This window comes from Pan paniscus, chromosome 14 (genome assembly GCF_029289425.2).
Source record: "Pan paniscus chromosome 14, NHGRI_mPanPan1-v2.0_pri, whole genome shotgun sequence".
Lineage (NCBI taxonomy): Eukaryota > Metazoa > Chordata > Mammalia > Primates > Hominidae > Pan > Pan paniscus.
In genome coordinates, this window is record NC_073263.2 from 18987074 (window position 1) to 18999514 (window position 12441).

The 12441-nt window shown below is 45.1% G+C and overlaps 2 protein-coding genes across 4 annotated transcripts in view; one reads left to right on the forward strand and one right to left on the reverse strand.

The window, feature by feature from the left end:
* LOC117975541 (ankyrin repeat domain-containing protein 26-like) overlaps positions 1–1132 on the reverse strand; it is an 82723-nt gene extending 81591 nt beyond the window's left edge. For 2 of the 3 annotated variants that reach the window (XM_055097121.2, XM_063595895.1), the window contains exon 1: positions 649–1132. In XM_055097121.2, coding sequence (XP_054953096.2) covers positions 649–899 — 251 coding nt within the window. In that variant the 5' untranslated portion in view covers positions 900–1132. The remainder of the gene's footprint in view (positions 1–648) is intronic. The other variant, XM_063595894.1, reaches the window with a different exon arrangement.
* Positions 1133–1144: 12 nt separating this feature from the next.
* Positions 1145–12441, forward strand: part of LOC117975669 (protein mono-ADP-ribosyltransferase PARP4-like) — a 71696-nt gene continuing 60399 nt past the window's right edge. The window contains exons 1-4 of the mRNA XM_063595896.1: positions 1145–1291; positions 1939–2551; positions 5206–5270; positions 7405–7518. Of these exons, the coding sequence (XP_063451966.1) occupies positions 7505–7518 (14 nt within the window). The 5' untranslated portion in view covers positions 1145–1291; positions 1939–2551; positions 5206–5270; positions 7405–7504. The remainder of the gene's footprint in view (positions 1292–1938; positions 2552–5205; positions 5271–7404; positions 7519–12441) is intronic.

A 12441-nucleotide genomic window follows, 5' to 3' on the forward strand; every position in this document is an offset into this window, starting at 1 on the left:
GAAATACCTAATGTAGGTGACGGGTTGAGGGGTGCAGCAAACCACCACGGCACGTGTATAGCTATGTAACAAAACTGCACGTCCTGCGCATGTAATCCAGAACTTAAAGTATAATTTTTTTTAAAAAAAAAAAAGAAGAAAAAAAGAAAGAAAAATGAGTCTTCCTATTCAAGAACAGGGAACCATCCTCTCACTTCAAAAGATCCTTCTGAGGTCATTCATGAAATAACTTATTACACAGGTGTAGGTGGATACAAAAGGGATATTAGATTTTATCCAAAGAATTTTTAGCCCAGAAGTTAATATAATATAGAAATTATTTTTCTCATGATGCTTGTTTCCATAACATATATAACATTGTTTAAAATGTGTACAATAAAAATAAAAAGCTATGTTTCTTAATTTTTTTTTAAAGCACTAAAACTTTCAGTAAAGTAACGGGAATTATGAGAGGATCGGACCAGCTAAAGTTTTGTTTTCATCGCGCTGCTCATAATGATGACCTTGAGGTTGCCACACCGGGTGCTGCGGGCTGCAGAGGGAACAAAGCCCAGCGCCCTCGGGGACACGGGTGAGCCGGGAGCAGGAAAGGGGGCCTCTCCCCGACCCGCCCTCCTCCCTCCCCTGCCAGGCTCCAGTTCCTATTACCTGTTCTTCTCGTCTCTGTCATCCACGCCACTCTTCGGCAGAGAAAGGATCCGCCGCATCGTCTCTGTCCGGTGTCCGCCGGCAGCTCTGCGGAGCCTGTCGAGCCCCTTGTCCGGGTCGTGGCGCCTGGGCTGGGAGGAGGCGTGGTCCGCACTCTCACTCCCGGCGCCCGCGCCCACCTTCCCGGGGCTGCTGACCGAGCCCCAGGGCAGCCCGCCCTTCCCCCTCCTGAAGCCCGAGGTCTTCTTCATGGCTCCGTCTACCGGCTTCGGAGACCCGCTGGACTTTCCGCCGCCTCCGGAACCCTATATGAAGAAGCAAATCGCGTCCGCCGCAGCCTCCAACCAGGAAACTCCGCGACTCTCAGCCCCTCAGAAGAGAAACGGAGACGCGCCAAGCAAAGCCGTTACACGGACTGTGCACGCGCCTCCGGTGTCCCTGCGCGTGACACAAATTTGGCCCCGAGGGAGCTCCGTGTGCTCAGCCTCAGAGCCGTAGGCGAGAGCGCCTGTCTGCATGAGTGAGCACATGGGTGTTTTTGAGTCTGTGGGTGTCACAGAGAGGAGATCGGGAGCTGCCTGCTCACAGGCACTTTGGGACCCCGAAAGAAAAGGCTGTGCCGAGAGAGTTCTTCCAGTCAGAGGTTTGGGAATGGGGGAGAAGGGAGTGCCCGGAATCCCGACCTCAGAACTGAGCCTCCGAAGTGGGAAACAGTGGCTCCCCCACACGCTCAAGGGCCAGGCAGGTGCATCCACCCTGCCTTGCATGGCCCAGGTGTGAGCCGGTGGGCAGAGGGGTGGCCCTGGGTCCAGCTGAGAAGGCTCCCGGGATTGACAGGGGTTGGGGTCGGGGAGTTCTGCCTTCCTGCGTGGCCCAGTGCTGGGAGGGGTAAGGGATGAGGGCAGGGGTCCTATCGCTGGGCCCTGACCCCTCAGGCCACTCAGATCCTGCCCATGTGGGCACTCAGGGGTCAGGTGTTCTTAGAGGGAACTAAGCTGGGCAGGGTCACCGTCCCCTTCTGCAGAGGAGGAAGCTGAGGCCCACGAGGTAAACAGTGGGCTGGGAGTGGGCCTGGTAGACCCCAATCCCAGCCCATGGAGACCAACTACTGAGGGAGCACTACAAACGCCCCTTAACGGCTGGATCCCCCAGTTTTCATGCAATGGGGTCTACACTGACCCTGGGGTCTCACTGGGAGAGAGCAGGAGGTGGCTTGAGGCTGGGCATGGGTGGCCACGGGGGCATGGACTGGCTGACCCCTGTGCATTGACCACACTCTCCATCCCCCAGGTGTCATGAAGACTGGACATGGGCCTATCAGGGCCATGGGCATGATGTCAGCCAAGGAACTCGCGGCCTGCCTCTGCCAAGAGACCAGCATCTCGGCCTGAGCACTCCCAGCCTCCCATCGCCTTCAACCTGGCTGCATACAGCTGCCATGCCCCTACCTCCTTGTGTGGTCAGCACCCTCCAGGACTTCATCTTGGGGCACCCAAAGGCCGAGGACATTGCTGGCCAGCAGGAAATTCATGGTGCATCCAGGAAGACTTCCAAGAGGTGGTGGAGCAGGGGGCGCCACACCCAGACAGCTGTGTGTAATTGCGCAGCTGCAGGTTGCTGTGGGTGCTGGCCGGCAGTGCATTCTGGGCACACTGGACTGTGTCACCGCATGCAGGCTGTGGCCGGAGGGGGAACTGCTGGCCGCCAAGGCCTATGTGCCTGGAAACCAGCAGAGCTGCTGCAGGAGGAGGGCTGCAGGATGCTCCAGCTCAGACCTGACTCAGGGTTTTAGAGGGCACGGGGCATAAGGCTGTGGACATAGACAGCCCTACTGCGCAGGAAGAGCATAAACCAGCCAGAGGGCATGCATGTGGGCTGCTGTTGGATTCTGTTCTCCTTTGAGGTAGGGAAGGATGTGTTTCTATTTTATGGATGAGCAAACTGAGGCAGAATGCTGGAGTGATTTCCCCCAGCATCGATGGCAGATTTAGCTCCAGGGCTTAGATTTTAGGATCCTCCCTCTCAAATACCATGATGTATCATGGGCTTTCTCTCCACAGAAAATTAGAAACTCAGAAATGGAAAGGGAACAATGAAACTTACCCATTCTCCCACTGCTCACATTTCCTTCTGGTTTTTTTGCGTGTGCATATAAAATATATCTCAGAAAATTGAGTTTGTGCTGTGGATGCCATTTATATCCTATCTTTTATACTCAACAGATCATGAAAATCCCTTTTGTTGCTAATTATATTTCCTGGCAGCTCCATGGCCCGTCCTGTGCACGTGCTGTTATTCCTTTGGAGAGTCCTAGATTTTTGCTCTTAGTTGTAACACATCATGAGTGACATCCTGTCTCCACGATGTTTTCTCCTTAAGATGGAGACAGATATAGCGCTCCTGGATCAGAGAGCACTGCCACCTATAGGATCCTTGACTTCAGGAGCTGTCCCCCTAACCATCTGGTCACCTCTCATCCTCCACCCAGCTCTGATGCTCACTGCAAATTGTTTGCCAACCTAACGGGTGAACCCTCAGCTGTTCTGATGAGTACTCCTCTGACTGCTGGAAGGTGACAGGAAGGAGTTTTAGCAACATTAAAACCACTGAGACTGGGGATGTGGGGGCATCATTAATGTCAGCCCCCTCCCCACCAAGCGCGTGCACACACACACACACACACACACACACACTCTTACTCTGCCTCCCAGGTGCTTAATTTGTATGGCTTTGGTTTGCTGGTGAGGAAGAATTTTCTTCTTTCTTTTATGTGATTTGAGGCCATTGTATTTGTATCTGGAAATTGTTAAAATTGAGGCTCTGTCTCCTTTTCCCAGTGAGAATTCATGAGCATTCCCAACATTCCCACGTGGACACAGACACATGCCACGTGTGGCCCCTGTGTTACCTTGTTCTGCCTACAAACACACCCGTGGGTCCAGAGCCCAGCAAGGCCATATTGCTAATCCAAATTTTTGTGGAAAAGGAAACTGATGCAGGATCTGCTCAGGGTCAGCCCTGCTGCTGACCATCTATGTAACCTCAAATCTGTCATCTGTAAAGTGCCTCCCCCACAGGGTGACGGAGAGATTGAGGGGAATGCAGGGTCGATGGCTGCACCCCGGGAAGTGCAGCTGTGGGTTCTGGGGATGGCATGGCGTGGGGGTCCCTCCAAAGGGACACAGGTCTCTGCAGTCCTATAGGAAGGAAGCTACCCAGGCCAGGTGCATAGGGACAGGATTTACCTTGACCCAATCATCTGAGTAGTTGAGGGGTTGTGGGGAAGGGGCCAGCCCATCCTGAGCGACTCTCCCCACAGGCAAGCCCCACGGCATGCACCAGCTGGCCACACTGCCAATGAGTTGGATGTGGAGGACTTATCACACCTTCTGGTGGCCAACAACCTGGTGGCCACCTGGATGAGGCCCACAAGTCCCTGCTGGTAGCCCTCTCCTGAGGACTCAGATGGCCCCGTGCTGGCCCTGCTGGCCTTGCTGTGGCTGGGGAGAGGCTTCTTCTACAATGCCAACCCAGGTGGGCTGCAGCGGGCAGGTAGGAGCAGGACTCTTCTCTGAGGAGGGCACAGGCCTTCTGTGGCCCTTGCTCTCCACTCCACAACCTGGGCTTTGGAGCAAGCAAACCTTGTTCAGCTCCAGTTCTGCCACCTACCACAGGCCCTCACCTCTTTGACCTTCAGTCTCCTCATCTGTGTCCTGGCCTTTCGGGTTGTCATGGAAATTAGCTGGAGCAGGTACCCCAGGGCCCAGCAGGTTTCCTGCATACGGTAAGTGCTTTGTATTTGTTTTTGCTGTGGTTCCGATGATACGGTGAAGGTTTTTGTTTGTGTGTTTTTGTCCCTATGCCCTTCCATACCATACTGCTTTTCAGGTGAAAAGAGACCATGTATTTTACATGTTGTACATTACAATAAAACTCAGAAGAATTCTTTTTACAAAAGGCCCAATTCAATTGTATGAAAAGCATCTAACAAGACAGTATAAATTATTGTGACAGTATAATTAAAACTGGAAAGAAGTCCTCACATTAAGAGTTATTCCTATATATCACAGTGCTATAGATAGTGTTATTGTTTCTCTGTACAAAAAGTATGAAGCAAAAGCTCACGTAGAGCCCTTGACTTTCCCTCTTCTAAGCTAGAACATCTCCAGCTCCTTTGCTCGTGATGTGCTGACTCTCAAGAACTCATTCTGATCCTGTGCACTTTGTACTCTTCAAGAAGAAAGTGCCAATTGAAAATGTTATGGCTATCAGTGAGTTTCAAATAATAATGGATGAGAATTCTCCTGATATGCCTATTAAAATGGAATTAGAGTATGTTCTCACTATCTTATAATGTTATATCTTCCTCTTAAAATGTTATACCTTCCTCTTATAATATTATACCTTCCTCTTTTCCCACTGGATTATCCTTAGATCACCAAAATTATAACTAATTTAAGGATATATTTATAAATCTTAACAATTCCAGCACTTAAGTTAACTAATTATGATAAGCCTTTGGGCAGTAAACAAGTGCGTTGTTTGCTTTAATTCTAGAAGTGAAAACGGAAGGTCTATGCCCGGGCAATGCCACAGAGGAGGAAGACACTGGAACTCATTGAGTAATTTACTTCTTTCTGATCCCTAGGACTCTATAGAGTTTGCAAAATCTTGTGTAAACCTCAAGCACAGTATTAAAATTCTATCTGTAGACTTTTTCATATTTTAATTTATTTTGCATATCTAACTCTTTAGTGATTTTTTATTTGAGTCTTTTTACTTCAACTAGCATAGTGATCATTATTTTAAATTCTCAGTATTAAATGAGATTGGGTGCAATTATTAGATTAATTGATTTTTAAAAAGAAAGACCAGTGGGTTTAAAAAAAAAAAAAAAACACCTATTTTCATCCCATTACTTTACTGAGCAGCCCTTAGAGTAAAGACAGTTTGTTACTTTTGCCTGATATTTTCAAAAATGGAAATAACAACAGCCTTCCTCAAATGGAGTATGGGAGTCTAAAGTTCTGTATGGCTTCTTAAAGCATACCCAAAACATCAGGTTCATTAGGCATCACATTCAATCTTGTTATATTTGTTAATAATAGTGTTTAAAGAGAAGAAAATCCAAAATGAAAAGTACAAATTATGAGAAGTCTGACTCCTTTATTTTAGAGAGGAATGGACTGTGGTCTGAGAGGAGTGACATAGCTTCTAAGAGTCAGATCCAAAGCAAACACAAGTAGCCCATCCCCAGAGTGTGCGGCCCACTTCTTTCTGCCTCTGCCGCGTGGAGACCATCTTCCAGTGCAGACGCTACAGTCCTGGGTATCTGAGCTGGAGATTATGCAGAGGAGGCATCCAGCTCATTTCAAATGATCTTTTAACAATTTCTGGAACAGCTAAGGAGGCCTTAGGGACTTACCATGTGGACTTACCATGTGTTTTGTAAGGAATCTATCATGTATTTTGTAAAGATGTGCAAGAAAAAATTTATGAAATTCTGTTTAGCCTAAAATTCATTTAATGTTAAAATTTTAATTATATGCTGTACAAATTTCAGGTTTGGTACACAGAATGTTGAAATTCCTCATCTTCCTCAAGATTTTGAAGTTGCAAAATATAACACCTTGGAGAAAGAATCTGATTTCTAGTTAGCAAAAAAAAAAAAAAAAAACACACACCTGTTTGACTGTCTTCTGAGTGTTTTTCCTATTTGATATTTTCTCATTGTTTTGAAAAAGTACGCATATCCTGAATATCATATATTCCTTAAAATATGAGTTGATTTTATTTATTTATTTATTTATTTATTTTTGTGGAGACAAAGTCTCACTATGTTGCTGGTCTCGAACTCCTGGGCTCAAGCCATCCTCCCTCCTTAGCCTCCCAAAGTGCTAGGATTACAGGCGTGAGCCACTGTGCCCGGACCTGATTTTTAACAGCCAAGAAAATGTTTATGTTTAGAATTTAATGTTCAAATTTTTAGTATTTATATTATAAAAGAAATGCATGCTCATAGCAAAAATTTTAAATAGTATAAAATATCAATATGGCATTAAAAATAAAAGTCCTCTTCCCTGTTATTAACATTTTCTTGTATTTGGGAAGGGAAGGTTTGACACTAAGTATTTACGCTATGTTGCATTTCCATTCCTTTTGCATTAGAAAGAAAAACAAAATCCCTTTTTTTTTTCTTTTTCACAAAGTCATGCAAATGAAAATCAACACTAGTGTCTGGTGTGGCATCACTCGCCTATAGTTCCAGCTACTTAGGGGGCTGAGGCAGGTGGATCTCTCGAGCCCAGGAGTTTGAGACCACCCGTTTGAGGCCACCCTGGGCAATATGGCAAGACCTCTGTCTCTAAAATATATAGAGAGATATAAATCAACACTAGCCTTCAAAGTGATGTTCCATTTGTATTTTTAGGTATGTTAATAAAACATAATTTGAAAATAACATTTCCTTCATTGATAAAGAAAACATGAAAAACGGTACGGCATAAACATATACAGATCTGTTCACGGGATGGTAAAAATACAGGAGGGAAATGTACCAAAACATTAATAGTGATTGTATTGCTGTCATAGGATTTTAGGTGATTTTAATTTTCTTCTTGATACTTTTCTGTATTTTCTAAATTATATCTCTAAATGAACATATATTATTTTATAATTATAATGAACATTTTCAAATGGCACATGTAGTTTGATGTTTCCCGAGCGCAGCTTCTGAAAGCACATCCTATTTTCCAGGTGGGAATGGAGGGAGGCCAGGAAGCTGTGGTGGTGGAGCTTCAGTGTTCGCGGGACTCCAGGGACTGTCCTTTCCTGATATCCTCACACTTCCTCCTGGATGATGGCATGCAGGTAATGCTGTTTATATTGAGTCCTATGTGTTTATTCACCTCTGTTCATAACTCGTTTCAATGAACCAACCAGCCTCCCAACCTTTTTCTTCTTACCTGGTGTCTTAGCTCAGGCTGCTGTTAATAAATGCAACAGGCTGGGGAGCTTAAACAACAGACATTTATTTCTCACAGTGCTAAAGGCTGGAAGCCAAGGTCAAAGTGCAGCAGGGTTGATTTCTTCTGAGGTGAGGCCTCTCTCTTTGGCTTACAGATGGCTGCCTTCTTGCTGTGTCCTCACATGATCTTCTACCTGTGGGTATCTGTGTCCTCATCTCTTCACATGAGGATAGCAGTCATATTGGATCAGGACCCACCCCTATGATCTCACTTAATTAATCAATTACCTCTTTAAGGGCTCTGTCTCCAAACACAGTCCCATTGTTGAGGTCCTGGGAGTTAGGACTTCAGGATATGCATTTTGTAGGGGTACAGTTCAGCCCTAACACCTGGTAAATAATTTTGCAAAGGGGAAATGTGTTCTCTTTTGGAGTATGGGAGGTGAGGACCTCACCCCCTGAGTAGATCAGCACAGGGTCCCACTAGGAGGGAATGTTTAATGGGTGCAGAGTGTATAGCATTTTTGTTCTTGTTCCACATCACTTATGGGATATTTTTCTAATATTTACACCTCTGAAAGCATTCCACTGATACACTTCATTAAGCACCTGCTATATACCAAGCAATCGACTAGGGCTGACACTCAAAGATAAAAATAGCTTCACGCCCTGGCCTCAGAGATCACTGTCTAGAAAGAAATAACACTCATCATTACAATCCACTGTGATACTTCCAATCCTGAATATATATATATGAGGTATTGAGGGCTCAAGGTCACAGAGCCCTGGGAACAATAAGGGAGGCTTTGCAGAGGCCATGACCTTTGCCTTAGGTCAGTATCAGTTTAAGAGCACAGTTCCAATCTAAAATAATCATGAAACAAAAATAAATTTAGAATTAATGCCTGAGGTTCAAATAAAATTCTGTAACATTCACCAGGATGCCTTCTCAAGTAGACATTCAGAGTTACAGGTTTATTTATTTATTTTTTTCCTCAAGACAGAGTCTCGCCCTGTTGCCCATGCTGGAGTGCAGTGGTGCGATCTCGGCTCACTGCAATCTCTGCCTCCCAGGTTCAAGCAATTCTCATGCCTCAGCCTCCCGAGTATCTGGGATTACAGGCAAGCATCACCAAGCCTGGCTAATTTTTTTGTTTTTAGTAGAGATGGGGTTTCACCGTGTTGGCCAGGCTGGTCTCGAACTCCTGACCTCATGATCCGCCTGTCTTGGCCTCCCAAAGTGCTGGGATTACAGGCATGAGCCACTGTGTGCTGCCTACAGATCTATCTCAGGCCAGGAAACAGTCATTTCTCTGTGGGAGTGGCACTAGCCTGGGAGACAGAGCAAGACTCTGTCTCAAAAACATTCATTTCCACAGGCCTTCTCCAGATTTTGTTTTTATATGTAATCAAATTCTTTTGGTTTGACTTTTGACCCTCCCCTAGGTGTCTTTTGAGATCTATACTAATTAAGAGTCTGGTGACATGGAAGGTAGAATCAGGAGGGCAATAAGCTTTCTCCAGGAAGACAGGAAGAGCCACGTCAAGCCCCGGGAGTGGCAGCTGCAGTTCAGCCCTCCAGGGCTACCTGAGCAAGCCCTTGGAGAGCCACCCCACCCCCTAAGTACAAAAGCAGTCACACAGCTAAAGTGGGCTTCTTCCTAGGGAAAGATCCTGCTGCTGTGAAAAGTTAGATTTTCTTCATTTAATTTCACTAATCATGATTTCTTTATATTACTTTTTTCTAGTTATAAAACTCGTGTTCTTTGCTAAAAGCTTAGAAAATATCTAAAAATATGAAGAAAATTAAAAATCATTCAAAATCTCACCACCCAAAGACAACCCCGAGATAATATAACCACTGTTAACATTTGGGTGTAGAACATAACCCAGCCTGAATCACCCCGATGCTGCTCACCCGGGGGTGTGCTGGTAAGCCAGCTCTGTGAAGGAAAAGTCCTGATCTGGAATATTTGCTGAGTTCTGGAAAGCAAATACTCCCACCACAGCTAATGTCAAGGTGCTGACCTGAGGCCACTGGACATGGGGTTGGGAAGATGTGCCCTTCCTCCCACCACAGCTGCCCTCAGCCATACCCCGGTCTCCCCCAACAACTGCCCCATCTTACCTGCCCACTCAGAGCCAGTGTGGGGTCTCTCTGTCCCTCATCCCCACATACCCACGTTCTGTCAATTCTGCCTTCAAAGTGTCCTTCGTCTGTTGGCTACTTCCATTCACTCTGCCGCCATCTTTAATCCGATCATGTTATCCCATCTACAAAGTCCTTCCAGATGTTCTCCTCCACTCCCGCCCCATCCAACCCATAACAACCAGTGAGGTCTTAAAATACACATTTTATGGTGCCACATTCCAATAAACGTCACCTCCCAAGAGAGGCCTTTCTTGACAACCCTTTCTCCAAACCTGGTTGGTTTCCTAAACAGCACTTAAAAATAAGGTATTTGATAACTTTTTTTTTTTTTTTTTGAGATGGAGTCTTGCTCTGTCGCCAGGCTGGAGTGCAGTGGTGTGATCTTGTCTGACTGCAACCTCCACCTCCTGGCTTCAAGTGATTCTCCTGCCTCAGCCTCCCGAGTAGCTGGGACTACCGGTGTGCAGCACCACGCCCAACTAATTTTTGTATTTTTACTAGAGACGGGGTTTCACCGTGTTAGCCAGGATGGTCTCATCTCCTGACCTCATGATCCGCCCGCCTCGGCCTCCCAAAGTGCTGGGATTACAGGCGTGAGCCACCGCGCACGGCCGATGACTTTTTTTTTTCTTGAGATGGAGTCGCTCTGTCGCCCAGACTGGAGTGCGGTGACACGATCTCGGCTCACTGCAAGCTCAGCCTCCCGGGTTCATGCCATTCTCCTGCCTCAGCCTCCTGAGTAGCTGCGACTACAGGCGCCCGCTGCCACGCCCAGCTAATTTTTTGTATTTTTAGTTGAGATGGCATTTCACCGTGTTAGCCAGGATGGTCTCAATCTCCTGACCTCGTGATCCGCCCGCCTCGGCCTCCCAAAGTGCTGGGATTACAGGTGTGAGCCACTGCGCCCGGCAAACTTTCTTTCTTTTGAGACAGAGTCTTGTTCTGTCGCCCAGGCTCTAGTGCAGTGGCGCGATCTCGGCTCATTGCAACCTCTACCGCCCCCATCCCCCGCCAGGTTCAAGTGATTCTCCTGCCTCAGCCTTCTGAGTAGCTGGAACTATAGGTGCGCACCACCACGCCCAACTAATATTTGTATTTTTAGTAGAGATGGGTTTTCCCCATGTTGCCCAGGCTGGTCTCAAACTTCTGGGCTCAAGTGATCCAGCAGCCTTGGCCTCCCAAAGTGCTGGGATTACAGGCCTGAGCCACCATAACCGGCCAGAAGTTACATTCTTTTTTTTTTTTTTTTTTTTTTTTTTCAGAGACATGGTCTTGCTCTGTTGCCCAGAGCAAGAACTATATATTCCATAAATTATTATATATTTGACAAAATTGGGATCATACTATGTATAAAGTTTCATAATCTACTTTTAAATTTTATATTTTACTGTATGCTTTACTACATATCCTTATTTTTTTTAAAGAATTTGATTTTTTTAATGCCTGCATAATACTTCCAAGATAGGCTGTGCTATGACTCATTGAATCAGTTTCCTGATAATGGACATTTGGACTCTTTTGGGATTTCTTCTGCTATAATGACTTTCTGTTTTGTTTCCAATGATGTAATCTAAAGGCTTTTCTTCTAATTCTTACAGTAAGAGCCCAGTGGATGTCTTGCAGATATTTAGAGTTGGCAGAGTGAATGAAACCACAGAGTTTTTGAGCAAACCTGGCAATGTGAGGCCCTTGTTGCATGGTTCTCCTGTACAAAACATCGTGGGAATCTTGTGTCAGTAAGAGTAGCCATCTTTATTTTTCAAAAATTTTAGCCTCACAAATGTGAAGTGTTTTACTTTTTTTTTCCTACTTTTTTCTATATTACATGGGTCTTTTCAGTTAAAATCAGCTAGCTTACTGCATTCTGGAGAAAATTACACAGTTTATAATTAAGCGTGTAATTTAAATTACATATTTATGGCTGGGCAGGGTGGGTCACACCTGTAATCCTAGCACTTTGGGAGGCTGAGGCAAAAGGATCACCTGAGGCCAGTGGTTCAAGACCAGCCTGGAAAACCTAGCAAGACCTCATCTGTATTTTGAAAAATTATGTATCTATTATTTTTAAAATTTAGCAAATAGGTATGAATTGCTTCTTGAAGACTGTATCATATGAAGAAAAGTGATTCTATATTCATGAGTCTTCCATGTGTATCTAATCTAGAGATAGCCCAATATTTAAAGAGAAGAGTCCAGAAATTAGAGTGCACACCAGACAACACGAGTTGTTTATTTGAAACATAACTCTAAGATTCTGTTTGCTTTGAATTACTACTTAATATTAGGACTGAAACTGAAGTCACAGGAGCAGGAGAAAATACTATTAAATGTAGATCCATTAATTAAGTACTTAGAAGAAACGTAAAAAGAAACATACAAGATTCACCTGGGGGGGAAAAAAAAACCAATAAACTGCTACTGAGGGACCCAAAAGACAACTTGCATGAATCAGAAGGATGCCAGTTTTTCCTGGATTAGTCTATAGATTTAGTGCAATCATGATAAAATTACCAATAAGATTTTTTTAAAGAAATGAAAAGCTGATTCTACAACACATACTTTTTTAAATTTTGAAATTACCAGAATAATTCTGGAAAAGAAGCGTAATGAGGGTGACATTAATATTAAACAGCAATTAACTCAAAAACACAGAAGATTTAGGATATGATACAAG